General features: G+C 37.5%; 1 protein-coding gene across 1 annotated transcript in view; it reads right to left on the bottom strand.

Moving 5' to 3' along the window:
* Nucleotides 1-25,128, bottom strand: part of LOC109579237 (uncharacterized) — a 62,161-nt gene that overhangs the window by 17,841 nt on the left and 19,192 nt on the right. The window contains exon 2 of the mRNA XM_049460919.1: nucleotides 6,696-6,783. Within this exon, the coding sequence (XP_049316876.1) occupies nucleotides 6,696-6,783 (88 nt within the window). The remainder of the gene's footprint in view (nucleotides 1-6,695; nucleotides 6,784-25,128) is intronic.

The raw sequence follows: 25,128 nt of genomic DNA, 5'->3' as shown, positions 1-25,128 counted from the left end.
TTTTTTTCGATAAGTGCAAAATCCCGGTCGCATGGCAGAAAGCTGTGCCCTGAACTAAGAAATTTTTGATTCACTTCAGAAAAGTATTTGATCAGAAGGCTGTGGCAATCATAGTCCAGTTGTTATTTTGTCCAACGCATCTATCGGACCATATAATCAATTTTCTAATTTGATCAGTTTCCAGAATACTGAATTTTGATGTAATGTGTTTCCAAATACTTGAAGCTATTTCAGCAGCTCCTCTTTTAGCAATCGTTTCGTGCCATGTGTACATATCGACCGTATTTTCTGAGATATTATGGACAGCAAAATTATAATTGGAATACTGTCGCTGATAAAATACATCAGAATGTGTGAGATTCGGTGTAAAAATCACTTGCTGCATATCGACATATATGACTACGGTATTTTGTGAATTTTTGCCAGCGTTGGAATCATCTCGAAGTTGCGCATATGCTTTATCTGCTTGCTCGTGATGAGCTGTCGCCAATTTTTGAATATTTTCAAATCGTTCCGTATTTTCAGGGGGAATCATATCAATAAAATGCTTGTCACAAACTTTGCAAGTATCACTTCTTGGGAAACCAAATCGTAGTTTGTGTTCTGTATGAAAAATGTGCTTATTTGTGTCGTACGAAATTTGGGTATCCGGATATTTAACTTTGTATAACTCGTACATTGTTTTAATATTTAAATTGGGGTTAAGACAATTTTTCGAGATGTTGAACGACCATAGTGACTTTCTTGGCTGGGAAAGCTTACTATGTGTTCATCAACGCTCAGTTTTTCCTGTTCTATGATTTTGTGGGGACGATTTTTATGTTTTCCTTGCTGATCATCAATGTTTTTCCCATATTTTACTTTTTCAACCAAAATTTGAACTCTGCGCTGCGTTATCTTCATATTTTAAAATAAAAAGTAAAGTAAAAATCAACGTAAAACAACAACAAGAAAACATTTACCTGAAATATGTGACAAAACATTTTTTTGCACACTCTCTCGCTTTTTCCGTTTGAAAGCACCAACAAATAAAATACTGTTGTATTTCGTATAGAACTCCCTTCTTCAACTCTTCTTCTTTTAGACTCGCTCAATTCAAGAAGTGAGGATAGAAATAAACATTGCTCGTTATAATTTTTGCTATAAAAGTTATCAAAAAGGTTCTTCATTTGTTCATTATCAAGTTTTGCACAATGGAAATTACAATGGCAATCAAAAATCTATTACAAAATAGTTCAAAATGTATATGAAATAAAAATTATGTACTTAAAACGTTTTTCCACTATACCTGCTTTGGGACATTGTTTGCTGGTATAACTTGTTTTTTTCTATTAATATAAGATTGCCCACTATTTCTTAGCTTTTTATTATTCAAATCTTTCCAATTTTCTAAATTTATTTTCCTTTTGGAGCCTCTAACACACTTATCAAGCACACAAGAACACTCAGTTTTTGCCATTGTACACACAATAAATAAGTCACTTGAAACGTTATTCCACTGAGTGCTTATATTAAAATGCGATTTGAATACGAACAAGTGCAATAATATGCCTTATTTTGATTTGGATTGATAAAAGAGAGCCATTATAACAGTAATCTGCAAAAAAAACCGGTTTTGAAAAAATTGTCGCTTACAACGTTATTCGCGAACATGCTTCAATTATATAAAATAATCGGTAAAATCGTCATTTTTTGGAAGTTCCCCTTTTTTTCCTCAAAAAAACTTCAATTAATTTGACAACTATCCCTGCTAATCCCGGAGTGGGCCGATTTTTTTATATTTTTTTTTTATTTTTTTCCGTAAACTTTATTTTCATTATATAAAAAATATAATTTAACAATTTTATGATATAATATTCTCAACTTATACATACTAGCGTATAGTTTATAGTATACTGACTATAAGTAAGTCTATAATTGTCCAACCCTAGTTTATCGACCTTACTAATGGTAAAAATTTGAATCTTGGTGATAATATATTCGTAAATTAAGTCTATAAATTGAGAATATTATATCATAAAATTGTTAAATTATTTTTTTTTTATGTGATAAAAATAAAGTTTACGGAATTTTTTTTTTTTTCATTTCTGAAAATTTTACAATTTTTTTTTAAACAAATAAAAAAAATATAAAAAAAAATCGGCCCACTGTGGGATTAGCAGGGATAGTTGTCAAATTAATTGAAGTTTTTTTGAGGAAAAAAACAAAAATGACGAACTTCCAAAAAATGGTGAACTTCCAAAAAATGACGATTTTACCGATTATTTTATATAATTGATCGTGTTACATTTTTTTCGTGTATTTTTTCGGAAAGTTCATTCAAAAACAAAAATTAAAAAAAGGTCCCCAAAAGTCAATTTCTACAAAAGTTATGGGTATTTGAAAATAAAAAAGCCATTTTTTTTTTAAATTCATAACTTTTTTGAAATTGGAGAAAAAATTTTGAAAAAATTCTCAAAAATGTTTTTCAAAGGGTAGAAAAGGATGGATAAGTTTCAGCAAAATCTAAACGGGTCGGGTTCAAAAGTGGTCGATTTGGTATGGAATACCCCATATATAAACGATCAGGGTGGCGAGAAAAGTTGAAATCCGTTTGACTGTCTGTCCGTCCGTCCATCGGTACACGACTTAAGTAAAAATTAAGATATCTTCATGAAACTTGGTATTCGGGCTCCTCCTTTTTCTTCTTCACTGGCGTTGACACCGCTTACGCGATTATTGCCGAGTTAACAACAGTGCGTCAGTAGTTTCTTCTTTCCGAAATGTGGCGCCAATTGGAGATTCCAAGCGAAACCAGGTCCTTATCCACCTGGTCTTCCGGCAGATACTGCGTCGAATACATTCAGAGCTGGAGTGTTTTCGTCCATTCGGACAACATGACCCAGCCAGCGTAGCCGCTGTCTTTTAATTTGCTAAACTTTGTCAATGTCGCCGTATATCTCAACGAATACGATATTCGCCGTGGCCAACGCCAAAGGACCATAAATCTTTCGCAGAACTTTTCTCTCGAAAACTTGTAACGTCGGCTCATCAGATGTTTCATCGTCCATGCCTCTGAACCAAATAGCAGAACGGGAATGATGCGTGACTTATAGAGTTTGGTTTTTGTTCATGGAGAGGACTTTACTTCTCAATTGCTCACTCAGTCCGACAAGAGTTATTCAACGCTGTATTTCCAGGCTGACATTATTGGTGGTGCTTATACTGGTTCCAAGATAGACGACATTATCTACGACTTCAAAGTTATGACTTTCAACAGTGACGTGAGAGCCAAGTTACAAGTGCGACGACTGTTTGTTTGATGACAGGAGATATTTCGTCTTGCCCTCGTTCACTGCAAGATCTATTTTCCTTGCTTACTAATTCAGTATGGAGAGAGCAGAAGTAAGGGCGCGGGTGCTGAGGGCAATGTTACCAAAATACTCAGTATACGTCAGCAGCTGTACACCCTTACAGAAAATTGTTCCTGATCGATTAAGTTCTGCGGCACGAATTATTTTCTCCAAGAGCAGATTGAAGATGTCGCACGAAAGGGAGTCGCCTTGTCTGAAGCCTCGTTTGGTATCGAACGGCTCGGAGAGGTCCTTCCTCATCGTGACGGAACTTTTGATGTTGCTCAACGTCAGTTTTCACAGTCGTATTAGTTTTGCGGGGATACCGAATTCAGACATCGCGGCATAAAGGCAGCTCCTTTTCGTGCTAATAGAAGCAACTTTGAAATCGACGAAAAGGTGGTGTGAGTCGATTCTCTTTTCACGGGTCTTTTTCAAGATTTGGCGCATGGTGAATATCTTGTCGGTTGTTTATTTTCGAGGTCTAAGGTCACAGTGATAAGGTCCAATCAGCTTGTTGACGGTGCGCTTTAATCTTTCACACAATACACTCGTTAGAACCTTATACGCGATGTTTAGAAGACTTAATTGGGAAGGTAGTTAGCGTAGATTGTGGGGTCTCCCTTTTCGTGGATTGGGCAGAGCACACTTAAATTCCAATGGTTGGGCATGCTTTCGTCCGACCATATTTTACAAAGAAACTGATGCATGCTCCTTATCAGTTCTTCGCCGCCGTGTTTGAATAGCTCGGCCGGCAATCCATCGGCTCCCGCCACTTTGTTGTTCTTCAGGCGGGTAATTGCTATTTGAACTTCTTCATGGTTGGGCAATGGAACGTCTGCTTTATCGTCATCGATTGGGTAATCGGGTTCGCCCTCTCCTGGCGTTATACTTTCACTGCCATTCAGTAGACTGGAGAAGTGTTCCCTCCATAATTTTATTATGCTCTGGGTATCGGTCACTAGGCCACCTCTTTAGATTCTACTACGCTTCGGTCTTGAAACCTTCTATTAGAATTTTCCGGCATTATTTTTGTCGGACAACTTGTCAAGGTCTTCATACTCACGCATTTCGGCCTCTTTCTTTTTCTGTCTATAAATGAGTATCGCTTCACTCTTCAACTCTTTGTATCTACCCCAACCCGTAGGTGTTGTGGTCGATCGTAACTTTAAGAGGTAGGCAAATTGTTTTCTCTCCGCTGCGACACGGCACTCCTCATCGTACCAGCTATTCTTTTGCATTTTCCGAAAACCAATGGTTTCGATTGCAGTTGTACGTAAGGAGTTTGGAATGTCGCCCCACAATTCCTTTATACCGAGTTGTTGACGAGTGCTCTCAGAGAGCAGAAGTGCAAGTCTAGTAGAAAATCGTTCGGGTGTCCGTTGTGATTGCAGGTGCTCGAAATCGAACTTTACTTGTGTTTGTTGACGTGCGTGATGTTTGCTGCACAGGAGCGGGTGCGAATCTTGGCTGCAACAAGGTAGTGGTCGGAGTCAATATTAAGACCTCAGAGCGTACGTATGTCTAAGCCACTGGAGCCGTGTTCTCCGTCTATCACAACATGATCGTTCTGGTTGGTAGTTTTTCAATCCGGATACAGGCAGGCGGCTTGATGAGCCATATTTCAGGTTCCGGCGAAGTCGATCAGCCTCAACCCATTTGAGGATGTTTCGGCGTGGAAACTGAATTTATCAACCGTAGTGCCAAAGATACCTTTGTTGCCCACCCTGGCGTTAAAGTCGCAAAGCATGATTGTGATATCGTGGCGGGGGCAGTTCTCATGGTCGGGGCAATTGCGCAAATCAGCGATATTTAGAAGAACTTCGCTTTGATGCGGATTGTGGCTAGACGTTCATTCGCTGTGATTAATGGCAGTACTCGGCGACGGAGTTTCTCTCCCCCCACGAATACCACACCAAACTTGCGCTCCTTTATGTGGCTACTGTAGTAAATGCCAAAAAGACCTACTCGCCTCAGTCCTTGCCCCGTCCTTCGAATTTCTTGGATGGCGGTGATGTCAGCCTTCTTTCTAACATCAACCAGCTGTGCACCGGCACCTTCCCAATTGAGGGAGCGGGCATTTCAGATGCATGCCCTCAAATTGTAATCCTTAATTCGTTTGCCATGGTCGTCATCAAAAGTCTTTTACCCGAGGCTAGTTGTTAGTTTTCATTGGTACCTTTTTTTTATGTGGCGGATCCCAATCACAGCGCAGAGCCTTGCGGAGGGGCTGTTTTGCCTTCTCACTTTAGTTCGCCTTCAAACGGTTGTTCTTAGGCTACCAAGAGGATACTTGGTCAAAGACTGGAAGTCATGAGCTGCTTGAGCTATATTTAAAAGAATCATTTCAGGCCATTCCGAAGTGAGGGGCGATCAGAGAACTTTTCTCACTTACCTGAACTTCTACACATGGCTCGATCCTCCTTAGTACAAACAAAATTTCAAGTTCGCAAATAAGCGTAACCAGACCACTGCCACGGAAACAAACCGCCATTAATGAAAAACATATAAAATGCCTTAACTAAGGATTAATTTATGATTTAAAACTCAAATTTGGAGCATGAGAGCTTTGCCCTGTCCCCGAGTAAATTTAATGTACATATCTCCCAAACCATTTAAGTTATAACAACCAAATTCGCCCAACACCAATTCTACGAGTACTCCTGATGATAGTGGAATGTAAGAAATGTAATGCGATGAAAGCCCCGTTCACACCCCATATAACGGTACTGTTCAAAACTACTAGGAGTGCGATAAATCAATAACTAAAATCGCCAGAAACGTAAAAATTTGCCGCCGGGATGGTATGGCAATGGTTTTTAGGGGTCGTGGTAAAAAGTGGACGATGGGCGTGGCACCGTCCTTATCTCGGGACCCGACTGATCGATTTCGACAAAATTTCGTAAGTGGCATTCTATATCTATATCAAGTTGTGAAAACAAGCGAAATCGGACAATAACCACGCCTACTTCCCAAATAGTAAAACTTTAAATTCCACTTTATTCGTTCAGTTTCCAATACAAGCACAAATCAAGAAGCAAATAATATAATGGGATAAAATCGAGAACGAATTATGTCATTAGTGTATGCCTCCTTATGACCAAAAATTGTTCAAATATGAGATTATCGAGTATTTTACTCATAACAGTGTATCTTTTTACCTAAAATAGGTAATTTTCAGTGAAAACTTGGCCTAGGTCCTATATAACTAACATCAGGTTTTTTGAACATGCGTCTGATTTTACTCTATATGATTGGTTTTACACCTTGAACTGTTTCCCTGGTTTTGATTCTTGCAAGATGCAAGAGTATAAAATGTTCGGTTGCACCCGAACTTAGGCCTTCCTTACTTGTTCTACTTACTTTTCGTTATATGGAGTTAATTTTGCAACTTCTTCAAATATATCGTTGTAGTTTTCGACATCCGTGTAGTGGGGTCCGTAAGGTGCATCTGAAATTAATAATTGAAATTAAAACCCCTTTGTTACCAATAAACAAATGAAGTCGAATATTTTCTCTCTCACAATCTGAAAGGATTAAAACCAATTTTTATAATTGGTTTATATCTATGGTGATTTGGACAACAGTTTTGTTAATATGGCTGATTAATTGACCGATACATTCAGCAAAAGGTCAACTAAAAGTACGAAAATAATTATGCGGCTTCACGCCACCATTTTCTGTACTGATCCACATTATACAAAAAAAAATCTGTCGAATGAATTGTGTTAAGATATTTTACATATTTTGGCAAAACGACCGATGTTTTCGAAGTAACTCACTTATAGGCATTGAGGTCACCGAATACGGTCGAATGGTATCAATTTCTTAGGTATTATCCTTAAAGTTGACTTCAAGGCTTCTAATGGTTTTCGTTAGACAGTTATCGCGCTTTTATTACTTTCGACACCTAAATATAACTTATATAAAAATGGGATATCTTGATGAAGTTCGCTACATTTTACACCATGAAAAAAGTAATATTGTAGATGAACAAGATACGCAAATGTAATTTAATAGGACTTACTGTGCGATTCTGTAACGTGAGACAGTCTCAACTCTCTAAATTTGAGATTTTAAGTTAGAGACAATTTTTGAGACTTGAGACGATTTTGCTATTCTGTAAGTAACAGTCACAAAATCTATTACATTTCATCATTCAGATATGTTTTTACACTTGAATGAAAATAAATATGTCGATAACAAATATTAAATTTTCTATAACATAGTCAAAAAACATAATTATCAACAAAAATAAAAATATATGTTGACTTTGTTTCATAATATTTATGAAATTTATGTAAATGAATATGATTTATTTTTCATCTTTTCGCGTTTGAGTTGCTTACAAAATATAAAAAAACGACAATCGATTAATATCTATGATGATAGTATAGTAACTAGTCTCAAATTGAGATTTTGCCTCAAAATGACTCAAATAGAGACTAGAGTCTGGTTACAGAATCCCGCTATTAATCTGATATATTATTAATAGAGAGAGATTCTGGTGCCACGTCCATTGTCCATTTTTGACACCGGCTCCTAAAAAAATCTTCCAGAGCATCTTAGTACCAGATTTACGAGTATTTTATGAGTTATCGCACTTTAAGTAGTTTTTAACAAAGCCATTATTTGAAGAATATTAAGTGAGCGGTGGGCGTCATTTTTAACCAACTTAAACTGTGTTGTCCATATGATATTATGTATTATCAATTCACCTTGATATATGCGTACATTAAGGTGATTAAAAAAAATTCGTTTGGTACTCGGAAAAATAGGTTCCTAGACACTTCTAAGAAAGCCTCTCCAAGCTTGAGTTCTTAATTGTAACGGGAAGGTCCTCCTACTTACAGTTTTCAATTTTTTCTTATTATCAGATAGAAAAATTTATATCTCGCTTCCAACTACTTGAAAAAATATCTTGTTCCTTAGATTTTGTAGGAAATTTACTGCTCTATAAAAATGGTCTGTTATGATTTTTCGATTAAGTTAAGCGTTTACGAGATATTCATCGTCAAATATCAATGCATATTAGGGTGGATTAAAAACACAAAATTTTTTTTTCGTTTGGTACTCTGAAAAATAAGTTCCTAGACACCTCTAAGAAAGCCTCTCCAAAAACCTATGAGTTTCATCAATTATAATGATTTTTTTTATTGAGTTATAAAATTCATAAGAAATAAAAAATTTTCCCAAAAATAATCAAGCTTTAACTATTAATATCTTTTAAACGGTTGGATTTACGAAAAAATCATGCCAGAAAATACGGCATATTTTACAGTACTACTACGATAAAGGCAAAAATGCATCTCAAGCCGCCAATAAAATTTGTGCAGTTTATGGACCCGATACAGTTTTCATTTCCACCGCACAACGATTGTTTCAACGTTTTCGTTCTGGTGTAGAGGTGGTCGAAGATGCGCCACGCTCCGGAAGGCGTGTCGTCGAAAATTGCGATAAAATCGCTGAATTGGTCGAAAGAGACCGGCATAGTAGCAGCCGTAGCATCGGTCAAGAGCTGGGCATGACTCATCAAAAATTCATTTAAATTTCAATAAAAAAAATTCAATAAAAATACCGCAAGACTTTTTTGACAACCCAATATTATAAGCGTGTTTATTATTGCATAATTTTATATACAAACAATACGTGACATGAGGTTTATCTTATATGTACAAACTAGAGGAACCGTCCACGCTTTACTGTGGCTGACACATACAAGAAGCTTTCCAACGTAAACAGGACTTTTTGAATCTGTCGCCCCCTGATGGCGCCATCTATATGTCGACCGGTGCTTTAGAATCTGCTATCTTTATCGATTGTCCAGCAACAATTTCATGACATTTCATCGATTGCATTGTGAGGTTATTGTGTGTCAGTATGGGAAAAACTGGTTTTCGCACGAAAACTTGTGTTTTCGTCCATGTAAAATCTGTCAAACGAAAACACAGTTTTCGCTGAAAACTACTTGAAAACTTACATTCCACTCATTATAATCGGTGCCTGCTCTAGTTTAATCGATACTTTTGGAAGCCATAATTTGCCGGCCCTAAATTGTCACTTTATATTTGTTTATATTCCATATAAAAATACAGCTGTCACTTGATGTTAATTTCAAAACAATGGAAAAGCAAAAATACAAAAAAAGAAATTTGTGGAGTGATAGGGCAGAAGCCCTACTAATTGAATTGTGGCAGAGCAAAATAAGTGCTTTTCGCGGTTCTAGGAAAAACAATCACATAGTGGAGGAAATGTCAATGGAGTTGCAGCAACAAGGTGTGCATTTCACGGCGAGTGAAATAAAATCGAAAATGCACAGTCTTTCACAGAGATATAGGTATGCAATTGAATAAAATTAGGGAAAAATAGAATTTTTATATATATGTCATGTTTTACAGGAAAGAGAAGGCAGCAGTCGGGTCAACTGGCGATTCTATTAATAAAAGAAGGAATCATTTTCAGAGCATAATTAAAAAAAAAAATTGAACAAATTGAAAAGCAGCTCGAGAAAGCAAGTCAGGAATCCAGTAAAACCAACAAAGAAATTAAGGACTTGACAAAAAAAATGGTAGAAACGACAATAAAAAAACCGAAATGATGGAACAATATACATATAAAAAATTCTAAAGAAACAAATGAACGCTTACTTCAATTTCTAAATAAATAAGAAAATTAATGAATATAAGTAAGTATTTTCTCTTTAATAATATATGTTTAACGTTGATATGTATAATATTAGTTTTTATATGGAAAATAAAATTGCATTTTGTTTTGTGTGTACAACTTTATCTTTGATTTAATGTATATGTAATTGTGTAAAATGTAGACTTTGTGATACAATATGCACATGTACTTACCAAAATATGTACAAAGTGCTGTCCGAATCATTTCTCCATTAATTGAGTCGTCAGATGCATATGAAATATCACGCGGATTCTGACGTCTAGTCTCCAACTCTTCCAAAGCGCGTAACCATTTAGCGTTTAGCGTGTCGTTGTTATCATTTAAAAAATTGTGAAGAACGCAACATGCTTTTATTATGGAGTTGGCATTCCGTACAGAGTTGTCAATTCCTTTTCCGATCGATACGATTCCGGAGCGTAGTTGAATACCTTCTCACCATTAGGGGCCATCCATAAATTACGTCACACGAATTTAAGGACTTTTTAATCCCTCCCCCCGTCCTTGTCACAAGTTGTCACATTTTGAACTAGTCCCCCCCTTTCGTGACGTCACACATTTTCCAATTTTATGGATTTATCAAAAAATAAAAAGAAAAACAGGTTATTCTATTTATTCTTATATTTATTGAATAATCTTTAATAAAATCAACATTTAGTTAAATATTAAAGTACAGACACAACGAATGACTAGTCAAAAAATAACAGGCATTTACTTAATTATGCTAATGCAAAGCTTAATCATCTTGTGTTCATGGACTTTTGACCCACTCCTTTATATCATTTATTACTGCTAAATCAGGCACTTCATTTTCGTTCTGAATTTGGATGTCAGGAGCATCTTTTGTATCAACATCGTCTTCTTCCATTCATAAAGCATCGTCATCATTCATTAAACAGAAAATCTCTCGGGCACGTCTAGCCGCAATTCTTCGAGGACGAATCTTCGCGATAGGTAACAGCTCTTGTTTTTTATGTGATTGTTTGTGTTGATTGGTGGCTTATATGAAAAAATATAGGCCGCATATGCTATACGATCTTTTAAATAAGTATGACTCGAAACTAGGGCAATAACTATCATATGGAACTTGTTTCAGATGGGATGATGCTTGGAGATTTAATAATATCTGTAGTAATAATGGAGCAAACTTAGCGTTGTCATCACTGCCTGTGTCTCCATAACCTTCTGATGTCTGTTTAATTAACACAGGTGGTGGTAAAAATCCTTCTTTTAATAATTTCCAAAGACTAGAACGTCTTACACCGCAACATGCAATAGTTTCAGTAACAGTTGGTGCAACACATTCAGCGACGAGTGGAAAATTATCAATGACTAACTTGCTCCAAATGTCAGCCAACACATTGCCCGCACTTTCGAAGTTTCGTTTTTCTAGATCTAAGTCAGCAGTTCGATTACTTGAATCAAGATGTGACCCAAAATCATCATGATTTAATAGTACACCAGTAAGATCGCGACTGAGAGGTGCCATACGTCGTTCAACTCTGTTAAATGCACTCCTTGCTGGGGCGTTTGTAGCTATATAAACTGCATCTAAATGAAAATGTTTAAAAAGTTGTAAAGCTGAAACTATAAGGCGGGAAACAATTTTGTAACTTTGATTAAAATTAAAATATAAAATAAAATAAAGTACGATTCGCAGAAGAGCCCCAATGTTTACAAATTTATTGTAATTTGAGTTTTTAGACTTTACTTAGCATCAACTAATGCCATTAAAACGGTGGAATATCATCCTTTATAATTATAATAATCGCCAGCTTCGTCAGATGATGGATGAATCTCAATGTGGCATCCGTCTGTAAACAATTATTTAAACATTAGCGCAAATTTAAGATTTTGTAGCCAATATTTACCAATTGCTCCTAAGCATTGTGGGAATCCAATTACCTCGAAACTAGTCACCAATTCGGTAATACTTTCTTTGTTTAGAGGCAACATTTTAAAACAGGATGGCTGCAGTAATCTCCACATTTCGGTGCAAAATTCCAGTAAAATTTCGCAAACCGTAGATTTTCCTACACCGAACATGTTGGCGATACTACGATACTCTGCAGCTCCCTAAAGCTAATAATGCTATAGCCACTCTTTTCTCTATAGGAATAGCTTTTCGGTAATTTTTATCCATTTTTTGCAACGGGCGGAGGATGTCACATAATTTATCAAAGGAACTTCGGTCCATGCGAAAGTTCTCTTTAAAAAAAGCAGATCCGTTTCGTTGGCAATCGTGTTCCCAAAACTGATTCCTACGTTGCTGGAATTAATAATATATAATTGAAAACTTTTCCATCAGTAGGAACATGTATGTACAGGCTTTTGCCCAACATGAATTAATCGGCATCCCAAGGTCCTTTATTAAATCTAATACGATTAGATGTTGTTTCTTTAACTCGGCTGTCTTTTTTTCCAAGGCATGGTGCTGAGTAGTAAGCACCATGTCGATGAGTAGGATATCTATTTGGCTTCTCAAAGCCAATGCTTTCGCAATTAACATTTTTTTCTCAGAATTCTAAAAAACACGATCTTTAGTAATAATTATAAGCAAATATTAAGGATTTCAAAACTAACTTAAACAAACAACTAAATTTCTAAGCTGTCAGTGAAAACTCAGCGAAAACACAAATTGTCGGTCCGAACGACTTACGTTCCACAACATACAAATTTGTTTTCAAAGTGTTTTCAATGTCGTACGAACATAGTATAAGCCTGCAACCTTGAAGGTTTGACCCTGCGATTTATTAATGGTCATTGCAAAAGATGTTTTTACCGAAAACTGTAAACGTTTAAATTGGAATCTCAAACCCAAATGGTTGCCACTGCAAATTTAGGTGGATTCAGGTTTCTTAATAAAATAACAGGACAACATACTTTCAACAGCATTTTGTGAGGAGGAAGTCCAGACGGGTTCAAAGAGTTTAAAAATTCTGTAGGAAAATGAAGAACTTCTTTCAAATCGAGAATAGTATCGACCGAATAGTACATTTTCGTCGGCGCACCAATATTTGAAAGAATCAAGTTATTTATCTTATCTAATTGTTCGTTAGTTGGTGATAGAATCGTCCTTTCTTTGAACCAAGATATTGTCTTAAAACTTATGTTATCAATGTCAGGATAGACATTGACTAACTCATGGATGTTGTCTATGAAAACACAAAGGTTTTCTAAGTCAATTCTTTCTTCACTTCGTGGTAACTCTCCATTGACAACTTTTAGCAGCGTCTCTGGAAATAGCCTGTTCTCACGTGAAGATGACGAAATCCTCATATTAGTTTTAAGCTCTAATTTATTGACATCTTGCCAAAGGTTGGATCTTTTTAGTGAAGCATTTATTTCATCAGCAGGTGCTCCTCGAGTAGCAACTAGTATGATTTGACGGAAATCTCCTGAGAACAGAGTTGTATATCCACCCATTGATGTATTTTTGTTACGCAAATCACGCATTGTCCTATCCAGTGCTTCCACAGATGTCTTGTTTGACATGGTAGCTTCGTCCCATATTATTAATGAGCAGTCACGCATCAATTTTCCTGTATTGCTCTGTTTAGAAACACTACAGACGCTATTATTATCATCGGTGGCGATTTTCAGCGGGATCTTGTATGTAGAGTGTGCGGTTCGGCCTCCTTCCAAAAGCTTAGTGGTAATGCCGGATGACGCAACAGCTAAGGCAATTTTTGCGGCAGATTTTACTTTTTTTTAAAGCAGATTAATTAAAAATGTTTTTCCTGCACCTTCTGCTGTATCAATGAAAAAAAATTTCCCTTCATTGTTACCAATTGTTGATAGTAACGCAGTGAATCCTTTTTTCTGATCGATGTTTAACCATAGTAATTGCACTACTTTGTTCAAAGCTTCGTCAAATATGTTTTGAACATATTGTACATCGTCTGAGTTTAACTCTCGCCGTCTCTGAATCAGAATATCCTTGGCCATATTTTCTTGAAATTTATTTCATAGATTAACAAAATCAGCTGCTTAATACAGTCTGCGTTTGGAATCTAAGCTGAAAAAATGTAATTCTTTGCGACATCACATGATAAATCTCAAAAATAATAGTATTTCTCCACTATTTAGTGGATGTTATTTTACATATAAACCTTCCTCTTCAATCAAAATCCGCTGCGTAGTTTTAAAAATTTAAGATTAAAAATCGACTTTCCATCGATTTTATACTATGTAACGATGTATATATAACAAGTAAGGAAGAGCTAAGCTCGGGTGCAACCAAACATTTTATACTCTTGCAACTTGAAAAAATCAAAGCCACTTTAAGAAAAACAAATCATACGGAATAATCTCAGCCGGATGTTCGAAAATTCTGATTGTTTAAATGAGTTAAGCCTCCCCTCACTCTATCTGTGAAAAACCAGCACACCCTAACATGTTACACTTAAGAATAACATCACACGCAACAACTGAGAAGAACATGCATGAAGACACCACCTATACCAGTGTTTCCCAAAGTGGGCGATAACGCCCCCTTGTGGGCGAGGCAGGTGTCAAGGGGGGCGGTAAGAGACCTAGAAAGAATATGGGGCGTTGTGTAGAGGCCTGGGCGGTTATTTGTAATTTTATTTAGCTAGGAGGCCTCTTAGACAACGACTACATGAGCTATCGACTCTCAACAACAACTTGTGGACATCAACTAATATGTATTAAAAGATTGCTCAAACTCGGTTCTATATTTCTCTCCGCGTAGTTCATATATCTGTCATATTTTATTGAATATAGAAAAAATGAAAATCATCGGTCGCTCCGTTTCATAACGGGGCCTTTCTACAGGATAGAATTTATAGAATACTAACTGTCAAACGTATTGCTATTGCCATTGCCAAATCTGTATGTGGGCATTTGCTATCAAAATATAATCATAAAGATCCTTTTTTTACAAATGTATTTCTAGGAAAAATAAGAATTCATATTTTTTGACTACTATATAATAATTGTGCTTAAGCACTCCTATATAAACAATGTATTATTTATTTTATATTCAGTTGTGGTTTTGCGCGCAATAGATGAGCATTACTTACGCCTCCTTTACACTACTCGCGAAGTTAAACGTATTTCTCAAAGCAAAACAATGTCGGAAGTAAAAAAGAAGAGACGGCAATACTGTGCGGAATACATTAAATTCGGATTCATTGAAAATCCCACAAACCCTATATGTCTTCTATGTCTAAAAACATTTTCGAATGAAGCAATGAAGCCTTCAAGACTGCAAGATCATTTGAATAAAATGCATCCAGATAAGAGAGACAAGAATGTAGCATATTTTCAAGACCTAGAGAAGAGGCATTATACTCAGCCAAGTGTAGCAAAACTATTTTCGGCGGCTGCTAAGCAAGATGACGACGGACTTCGACCTTCGTACAATATTGTTAATTGCTCAAAAAGGCAAACCACATAACATCGGAGAAGAGTTAATATTACCAGCAATAAATGAAGTAATAACTACCGTGCTTCATAAACCGGCCGCAGATATTATCCGAAAAATTCCTTTGAGTATAATTCTGTGCAAAGACGAATTGATGAAATGGCTGAAAACATTGAAGAATCATTGTGCGATCACCTGAGGACAAGCCAATTCTCAATTCAGCTCGATGAGTCCACTTTACCAACTAATGAAGCATTGTTGTTGTCTTACGTGAGGTTTATTAAAGATGAGAAAATATGTGAAGAACTATTATTTGCTAGAAATTTGGAGACGATACAAAAGGCGAAACAATATTCAATATGTTGGAAACGTTTTGCGATGAGAAAGAGATTCGTTTGAAAAATATTATTTCAATTGCTACGGATGGCGCTACGGCTATGATAGGGTGTCTAAAGGCTTAATGGCGCACTTAAAAAATAAAATTCCAGATGTCATTGGTGTACATTGCGTTATTCATAGACAACATTTAGTTGCTGGAAACTTAAGTGAAAAACTATTTCAATCACTGCAATATGTCATCAAAGCAGTCAACAAAATCCGCAACAGCTCTTTGAATGATAGATTATTTCATCAGCTTTGTGTTACTAATGACGAGGATTTCAATCGTTTGTTGTTTCATACTGAAGTTCGTTGGCTATCAAGAGGCAATTGTCTGACTCGATTCTACAACCAACAGCATAGAGTTCTTGGAAACTAAAGATACAAAATTCCAAGACAAGTTCATAACATCAAAGAATGATATAGCTTGCATGACATTTGGAAAACCTCCACATTGACTTTACCGAACGATACCAGGACATTTTGAACTTGGAAATACCAGACTGGGTGTTGGATCCGTTTTCAAATGTCAACACAGCAATGTCACCTCAGCTGGAAGAAGAACTTATAGAATTGACAACAAACGAGGAAATAAAAATCAAGTTCAAAAATGGTTACCAAGAATTTTGGCTACAAAAACCGATCTCGCAGTTGTACCCTGGATTGTGGTCAATCGTTCAACGACTCTTGATAGCATTCCCATCGTCATATTTGTGTGAGCGTGGATTTAGTGCTGTGACAACACTGCTTACTAAAAATAGAAATCGTTTGCTTGTTACCGAACGTGGCGACTTGCTACTGTTCTTGAGTAAATTGGAACCTGATATTAACAAACTTATTAAACAGCATCAGATTCATCCTTCACATTAGTTTTTATATATGGATCGATTATTTTAGTTTTATTTTTAATTAAAGATTCTCTGTTTTAATACTATGAAATTGTGTTTCAATAATCATTCTAATTGGCAGGTGGAGCGCGTAAGAGTTACCTTGAGACCCAAGCGCCGTTGTATGTTACCTACTGCGCTCAGGTTTCAAGTTGCTGGTTATAGTAAAAGTTTCGTTTAGAATTCTCCGTATATTATACATATGACTATATAGGTCACAATAATTAATTTGAAGTTATATTGGTTTTTAAATACGTGAAAAAAGGGGGGCGCTAAAAAAATATTTATTCTCAAAGTGGGCGGTAGACTAAATAAGTTTGGGAACCACTGACCTATACGGACAGCAGCAACTAACAAACGGACTAGATCATCGCACTCAACATTCACTTTCGCATATTTACATCTATCGACAACAATCGTGCGCGCTACGCTCAGTCTTTTTAATAAAAAATCATCTGGATACTGTTTCGTCCGGTCGACGTGGATTTTAATCGTACATTCGCACGTAGCGAGTACCTTTAAATTTTTTACATATTTTGTAATTAGGTATAAAACAACAAAATTACCTTTGCTAATTAAATTACCTTATCTAAAATAAAATATTGCAATTTTTCTTGACTCGGTGAGAAGTTTCAAGCGTTTTTGAAACACGAAAATTATTTAGGGTTGCGCAATTTTAAATCACCCCAATTACCTGTCGTGAAAAATACTTATAAATTGTTCCGGTAACGAAAATGCGTGCGTTCGGTTAGACGGTTCTAATTACAATGATCTTCTTTATTTCACTTAATCTAATTGCTAAGCCTAAATCTTAAAACTAACGGCTTAAACTAGTGGTAATATAAATATGTATTAAAATTTTTTGGAATACTGGGTCAAAAATTTCTAGCAGGTGGAGATTACAACGCAAAACACACGTATTGGGGTTCACGTCTTATTAATCCGAAAGGACGACAGTTGTGCTACACTATTATGAATTAGCATAATAAGCTGGATATAATATCTCCTGGTAAGCCGACATACTGGCCCAGTGATAGAAGAAAAATACCAGACTTAATAGATTTAGCTGTAGTCAAAAATATAGATAGGTCGCTTATGACAGCTGATACATGTACAGACTTACTCGTGTCATCTGATCATTCTCCTGTACTAATAAAGTTATACGAACAGCCCATGATATTTGAGCCAAAAGTTTCTCTAACATCACATAAAACTAACTAGCTGAAATATAGAAAGTATATCAGCACCCACATCAATATTGATTGCAAAATAAATGCAGGAAGAGACATTGATGAAAATATAAGAGAAATTAATGACGTAATATCTAATGCAGGTGTATTGGCAACACCAAAACTACCAGTTGGTTTTAGAAAGATCACCAATAATGAAATAGAGAAACTTGTAAATGAGAAAAGGCGAGCTAGGCGGGAATAGCAGTTAAATCGATCCCCTTTAACTCTGCTTCAACTGAAAACTGCTGTACGAAAGTTAAAAAAAGCGCTTAAATGCGAAGAGGAACACAACACTGAAAATTATATAAAGAAACTGTGTCCAAATTCTCGCAAGCAAAACTCTCTTTGGAAAGCACAAAAGTCTTTCAAGCCACCAGTAGATTCCAACATGCCTCTAAGACTGTTGAATGGTAATTGGGCACGTAGTGATGAGGATAAGGCAAATTGCTTTGCAAATCACCTAGAAAAGGTATTTCAACCCAATTGCCCAAAGAACAACTTTGAGTTGCCAACCTTGCCCAATACCGCAAAAGAGTCGCATGTGTCTATTAGGACTTCTACTTCTGAAGTTACTAGAATAATAAAACAGCTTACCCCCAAAAAATCACCTGGACATGATAATATTACCCCAAAAATGCTAATTGAGTTACCAAATATTGCCGTAAAGGTGCTCTCTTTGCTCTTCAATGCAATTCTTAATCTCGGACACTATCCAAATTCATGGAAAAAGTCGCAGATCATCTTGATAGACAAACCTGGGAAAGACTTAACACAGCCGTCTTCATACAGACCAATCAGTCTTCTACCCTGTCTTTCTAATACTAATTACTATCAAAGATGACTCCTTTCCTCCACTAAAATAATATAATACCAATGCACCAATTTGGGTTTCGTGAAAAACATAGCACGATTGAGCAAGTAAATAGAATTACTAACGAAATAAGAAAAGCATTTGAGCACAGAGAGTACTGTTCAGCTATATTTCTAGACGTGGCTCAGGCGTTTGATAAGGTATGACATGAGGGCCTTTTATACAAGATTAAAAATATTCTACCTTCAGAATTATATAAAACATTGGAATCGTATTTAAAAAATAGAAAATTTATGGTAAAAGTGGGAGATTTCATATCTGATGAAAGACAGATAAGGGCTGGTGTACCCCAGGGCAGTGTTCTAGGCCCAACACTATACATCATATATACAGCAGATCTTCCAACAGCTAACAATGTATTAACTTCTACTTTTGCGGACAACACAGCTACATATAGTGAGCCGTAACAAATGCCACATAATAGCATCAAGAATATTAGCCGAATTTAAGTGCTCGGAGAATGGCTAGCTAACTGGCGTATAAACATAAATGAACAAAAGTGTAAGCAAGATACATTTTCGCTTAGACCAAAAATGTGTCCGGCAGTAAAAACTAACAATATTTTACTACCCCAAAAGAATGAAGTAACTTATCTTGATATTCACCTAGATAGAAGACTTACGTGGAAAAAACATATATCTAGTAAAATAACTTGCATGAAGATAAGAGCTGCAAATTTAAATTGGCTATTAAATAAAAACTCCAAACTTAGCCTAGACAACAAAGTGCTTTTATATAATGCGGTCATAAAGCCGACTTGGATGTATGGCATTCAACTGTGGGGTACGACCTGTGCAACTAATATAGACATAATACAAAGGTTCCAATCAAAAATGCTTAGATCAATCACGTGTTTACCATGGTACATGCGTTATGAAAATATCCATAAAGACCTTGGTATTTCTGTGGTAAGGAAAGAAGTAGAAGACAGCAGAATTAAATATATATCTAAACTCCGTGATCACCCAAACCCTTTGGCTAATGTTTTGGTACATTCCTGCAATGAAACACGCCTTAAAAGAAGAGATATGCCCGCATACTGAGGAGCAATGTATCACCAAAACAATCAATCAATCACTTGCTTGAGCGTGTCTAGTTTTTAAATAGGTTTAAGATTTCATAACTTATTGTTAGGCTTTCAAAACAAAAAGCAGATTCAATAAATAAAAATATATTGAAACAAAAAAAAATTCCTTCAACCTCCATTGGAAGCAAGGCCAGCTTGTGGATGGGACGCTTAATTGTGCCCGCCTTAGTCGCCACGTCTGCGACTCGCACCTTGCTGTCTTGCCATTCGACGGTGGCGACGACGCGGCCGAGTACCCACTGCTGTGGCGGCACGTTGTACTCGTGGACGAGGACGAGGTCGTTGAGCTGCAGATTGCGAGTTGGGTGCAGCCACTTGTTGCGTTCCTGAAGGCCCGTCAGATATGTTTTGGACCACTGTCGCCAAAACTGTTGCTTGAGAGAGCAAACAAGTTGCCATCTCTCGCAACAACGAACCGGATCCACTGGCACCTTCTCTGGGGGTAAAGCCCGCAGGGAGCATCCTATTAGTAGATGCGCTGGGGTTAGTGCCTCGCCGTCGTTGGGGTCCTGGCTCAACGGTGTTAGGGGCCGAGAATTGAGGATGGCCTCCACTTCGGCCAACACTGTTGCTAACTCCTCTGCTGTAAGTAGCGCGCTGCCGGTTACCCGAACGATGTGGTGTTTGGCGGACTTCACCGCGGCTTCCCATAATCCGCCGAAGTGCGGCGCCCGCGGTGGTATAAAGGTGAAGCTGCACCCTTCGTCTGCTGCGAACCTCTTCAGGTCTGGACCCATTGCCAGAAACGCCTCCTTCAATTCGCGCAGCTTGCGATCGGCGGCGACGAAATTGGTGGCGTTGTCGCTGAATATCTTCGTCGGCATCCCTCGGCGTCCAATGAACCGTTTTAGGGCGAAAATAAATGAATTAGAAGATAGGTCCGAAACTAATTCTAAATGTACTGCTTTTGAAGTGAAGCAAACGAAAACTGCAATGTATGTTTTTACGTGTGGTCGACCGCGCATTTTTAGAGTTGTGTATATCGGACCACAAAAATCTACGCCACGTATAAGAAAGGGCCGTAGTGCTCGAAGTCTTTCGACTGGCAAATTTCCCATTATTTGGTTTTGCAACTTCGGCTTGTAATGAAAACAATGTATACAGTTTCTTACGGTTCTACAGCAAGCTTCTCGGGCATTAATTAGCCATATGCGTTCTCGAAGAAGCGCAACCAACGCTTTAGCCCCAGCGTGGTGATTTCGAATATGCAGGAACCGTAAGTACGTTGTAACAAAGTGCGAACTTTTATTTAATAAAAGCGGAAATTTGGCATCGTATGGGAGAGGTGCATTTAATAAGCGACCTCCTACTCGGATTAATTTGAACGACAGCGACATATCCGAGTACTCATGCAAAAACGGGTTGAGTTTTTGCAAGTTTGCGGGTAGGGTGGTGACTTTATGCATTTTTTGAATAACATCCGAAAATTCTGAATGTTGGACCACCTGTGCAATTTTTAGAAAGCTCAAGTTTAGCTCTTCTGAAGTCAATTTTTTATGAGAAGAGAATTTTTCAATGAGGTCCAATATTGAATTTTTCTCAGCAGTCGAAATTAATGTAAATTAGTCTTCTGGTGAGAGCTGGAAGTGGTTATTAATTGGCCATAATACAGTGTCTTCTAGGAGGAACTGTGGACCGTCAAACCATAATGAATTATTCAATTCATCCACGTTACAACCCCGAGACACTTGATCCGCAGGATTTTGTTTCGTTGGCACATGTCGCCAATGTACTTTGTCAGTCAACTCTTGGATTTCGGACACTCTGTTTGCGACGAAGGTTTGTAGTGAAGATGGATATGTTTCAATCCAATGTAAAACGATTTCAGAGTCTGTCCAAAATGTAATATTTTCGAAATGTCGACATAGGCGCTACTCTTGACCATAATTTCGAAAGAAGATATGCTGCCGAGAGCTCAAGACGCAGAAGAGATTTGGTCTTCAGCGGAGCCACTCCAGACTTTGCAGTAAGCAGCATGCATTTAATACCACTAGCAGATTGGCTTCGTATGTATATGCAGCATCCGTACGCCCTTATTGAGGCGTCGGAGAAGCCATGTATTTGGCAGATGGCACTCAACTTAACGTTTACGTAACGAGGAATACTTATCGATGAGAGCTGCATTAGGTTGGCTTTAAAGTTCTGCTAGCTAGTGTAAAAGCCCAATGGAATCGAGTCATCCCAATCTAGTTTTTAGATCCAAAGCTCTTGCAATAAGATTTCTGCTTTGGTAACTAGTGAGGCTAGTAATCCAAGAGGATCAAAAAGGCAAGCAGAAACTGACAATATGTTTCGTTTAGTGGCTCGCAGATCATTAAAATTGTCATCTGAAACAAATCGAAGCAAATCCTCTTTCGGCAACCAATGGATTCCTAATGTTTTAGTGGAACTTTTGTCATTGAAGCTTAATGACATTTCAGTGCAATCACTGTCGAAAAATTTAGGGTGGTTCGAAAACCACTTCGTTAAGGAGAATCCTGCCGAGTTTAATATTTTAATTACCTCACTTCTCAAAAGATCTAGAGACTCAAAACTTTCGGACCCTGTTAATAAATCATCAACATAAAAGTCTCTTTTGATGGCCAATGAACCGAGTGGATATTTCATTGTATTGGCATCACTGAGCATTTGTAAACACCGTGTTGCGAGAAATGGAGCAGGCGCAGTGCCGTATGTTACGGTGTTAAGACGAAAAATTTGTATTTGCTCTGAAGAATGCTCTCTCCACACAATAAGTTGATAATTTCTGTCTTCTTCATGCATAATTATTTGACGGTACATTTTAGTAATGTCCGCTGTTAGTGCATACTTATGTAAGCGAAAACGAAGAAGAGTTGAATATAATTCTTCTTGGATGGTTGGACCTACCATCATTCAACGCTATTTGAGTTGAAGATCGACTTGAGGCATCAAATACAACACGTAATTTGGTTGTTGTGCTTAAAACGCATTGATGCGGAATGAAGTAGTGTGGCTCACTCAGAATCTCATTGTTCGTTGGGCTCATGTGACCCAATGCTCTATATTCATTCATAAAGTCGAGATACATTTTACGAAGTACCGCCGAACTGCGGTTTCATATGAGTGACCGAGTAACTTACGATCAGCTTTAAAGGGCATTCTGACTTGAAGCCGTCCTGAAGGCAATACTTGAGTTGTATTAACGAAAAAATTTTCACACTCTTGTTGCTCTGGTGTGAATTTGATGCCATTTGATTCTGAAGGTAATTCTTCTAGAGCCCAAAATTTTTGGACTACTGAATCGATTGACGTAAAGTCTTCTTCAGCTTGGCATAATGTGCTATGTAATTTGGGAGGAAAACTTAGATTGCTGACGTATTTGCCAGATACAACCCACCCTAAAAGGGTTTTATGTAATGTTGGTTGATTAGGATAATTTTTAATTTGGCCGACAGCTATAAGATCGAAAAATATTTCCGCACCCAATAAGATGTCAACTTTTTTACATTTGTGGAATTCTGGATCCGCCAATTCAATATTGTGCCGAATTTTCCAGCCATTAATATTGATATTATGGTCTATATGATTTGCCGAAATACTTCGCATTATCCAGAATTCCGCCGAAAATTCGTAATTGTTTTGCCCCCAGTCCTGAGTCCAGCAACGCTCTCGCAGGTAGGTACTCTCCACAACTGGTCCTCATCTGAATCACTGCTGTTGCCAACATGACCCGATCCGGCATACTGGCTGTATGCATGACATGAGTGGTTGATGGTTGCGGATGAGGTGCAGCGGCGAAGGAAACCGGATACTGGTGCAATAATATGTGATGCGATCGATTGCACACACGACATCTATCCGCTCTGCACTTAGAGACAGTGTGTCCCTTACGCAAACAATTTATGCATAAGGGCACCGATTACACGAACTCGAACCTCTGCTGCACCGGAAGCGCCTGGAAAGTGGGGCAGGAAGTCAAATAGTGGTCCTTGGATTTGCACTGCTGACAAGGAGACTGCCTCGTATTTGCTGCAACTAGCGCCGATTTGGTCCTGTCCATATGTTGTTGTTTCCCATGACTCGCACTGCTTGTTGGTATGGGCTTCGTCCCTGAATTTGATGCTCCTTCCGCTGATAGCTGCTGGAATCTTCGATTTAGGGTGGCTTCCCATTCTTTCCACAGTGGCAGCTTGTCATAATCCAGCTGTTTCTCCCATTTGGATCTGGTAGCTGAGTCAACCTTTGTCATCACTATGTGTATAATAGCGTTGGTTATATGTTTCTCATCACCAAGCGGTTTAACTGTTCAGTGTTTGCCAAAAGCAAGGTCTTTGACTGCGCAACCTCAAACAATGAAGCTACGTCTTTAATGGACTTTACTCGTGTTTCGAGTTCAATATTGAATCTGTCAAGACATTCTAATATGTCCTTTTGAAGTTCCGCTCTAAGTGTAAGTCCAGTATCGGTGGCTAACTCACCGGGCACGCATTTCTTGCGACGAATTCGTCGTTCCATCGAAATTTTGTATTTTTCTGATTTTTGTACAGCAAAATCTATTGCCTCTCCTGCTAGATGCAACCGTTTCTCTCTAATGAATAGACGAAGTGCTTCTAGTTTTATGATTATGATAAAGATTTACTTTGCAATGCAATCTTAGCATTGTTCACTTCCGTTAGCACTTGATTCCAAAAGAAAAGAAAACAAAGAAATGAGAAATTGCACACAGCAGACATAAGATTTTGTGCAGCACCTCTAGTTTCTAAATTTACGTCTTGGTCACATAGTTCCTCAATTGCAGATATTATCCCATTTTCAGCCAATACATACTTTTACTGCACCATAATGAGCACTCCAGCGCGTTGTCGAAAGTCTTTTAACAGATGTTTGCAGTGATTGAGGAGCACTTCCTAGCGGCTTGTAGAAGTTGAAAAAAAGTTAAATATCCACTGCCCCGAAAAATGTAACACAAGTCACATTTTGTGCAAACGAATGTTGTCCGCATAAATTAATTGAATGATCTATACAACCAATAAAAATTGCTTTATTGTTTTTTTCTTTTACAATAGTTTGCACCCCCCCGTGTACACCACTCATAACTGCAGCATTATCATAGCCTTGAGAACAACACATCATAATATCTAAGCCATCGTTTTCAAGCTTCTTTAGTATTTCAGCGCTTAAATCAGCTGCTTTTTTTCCATGTAAGGGAAAAAATCCTAAGAATACTTCTTTGACTTCTACTTTTCTATTATTAATTTTTACTTAACAAATTACTTCAGACATTTGATCGACATGTGAAACGTCAGGTGT

Source organism: Bactrocera dorsalis, chromosome 6 (assembly GCF_023373825.1).
Source record: "Bactrocera dorsalis isolate Fly_Bdor chromosome 6, ASM2337382v1, whole genome shotgun sequence".
NCBI lineage: Eukaryota > Metazoa > Arthropoda > Insecta > Diptera > Tephritidae > Bactrocera > Bactrocera dorsalis.
Note: the sequence above shows the minus strand (reverse complement) of the source record. Positions and strands in the feature narration are given on the sequence as shown.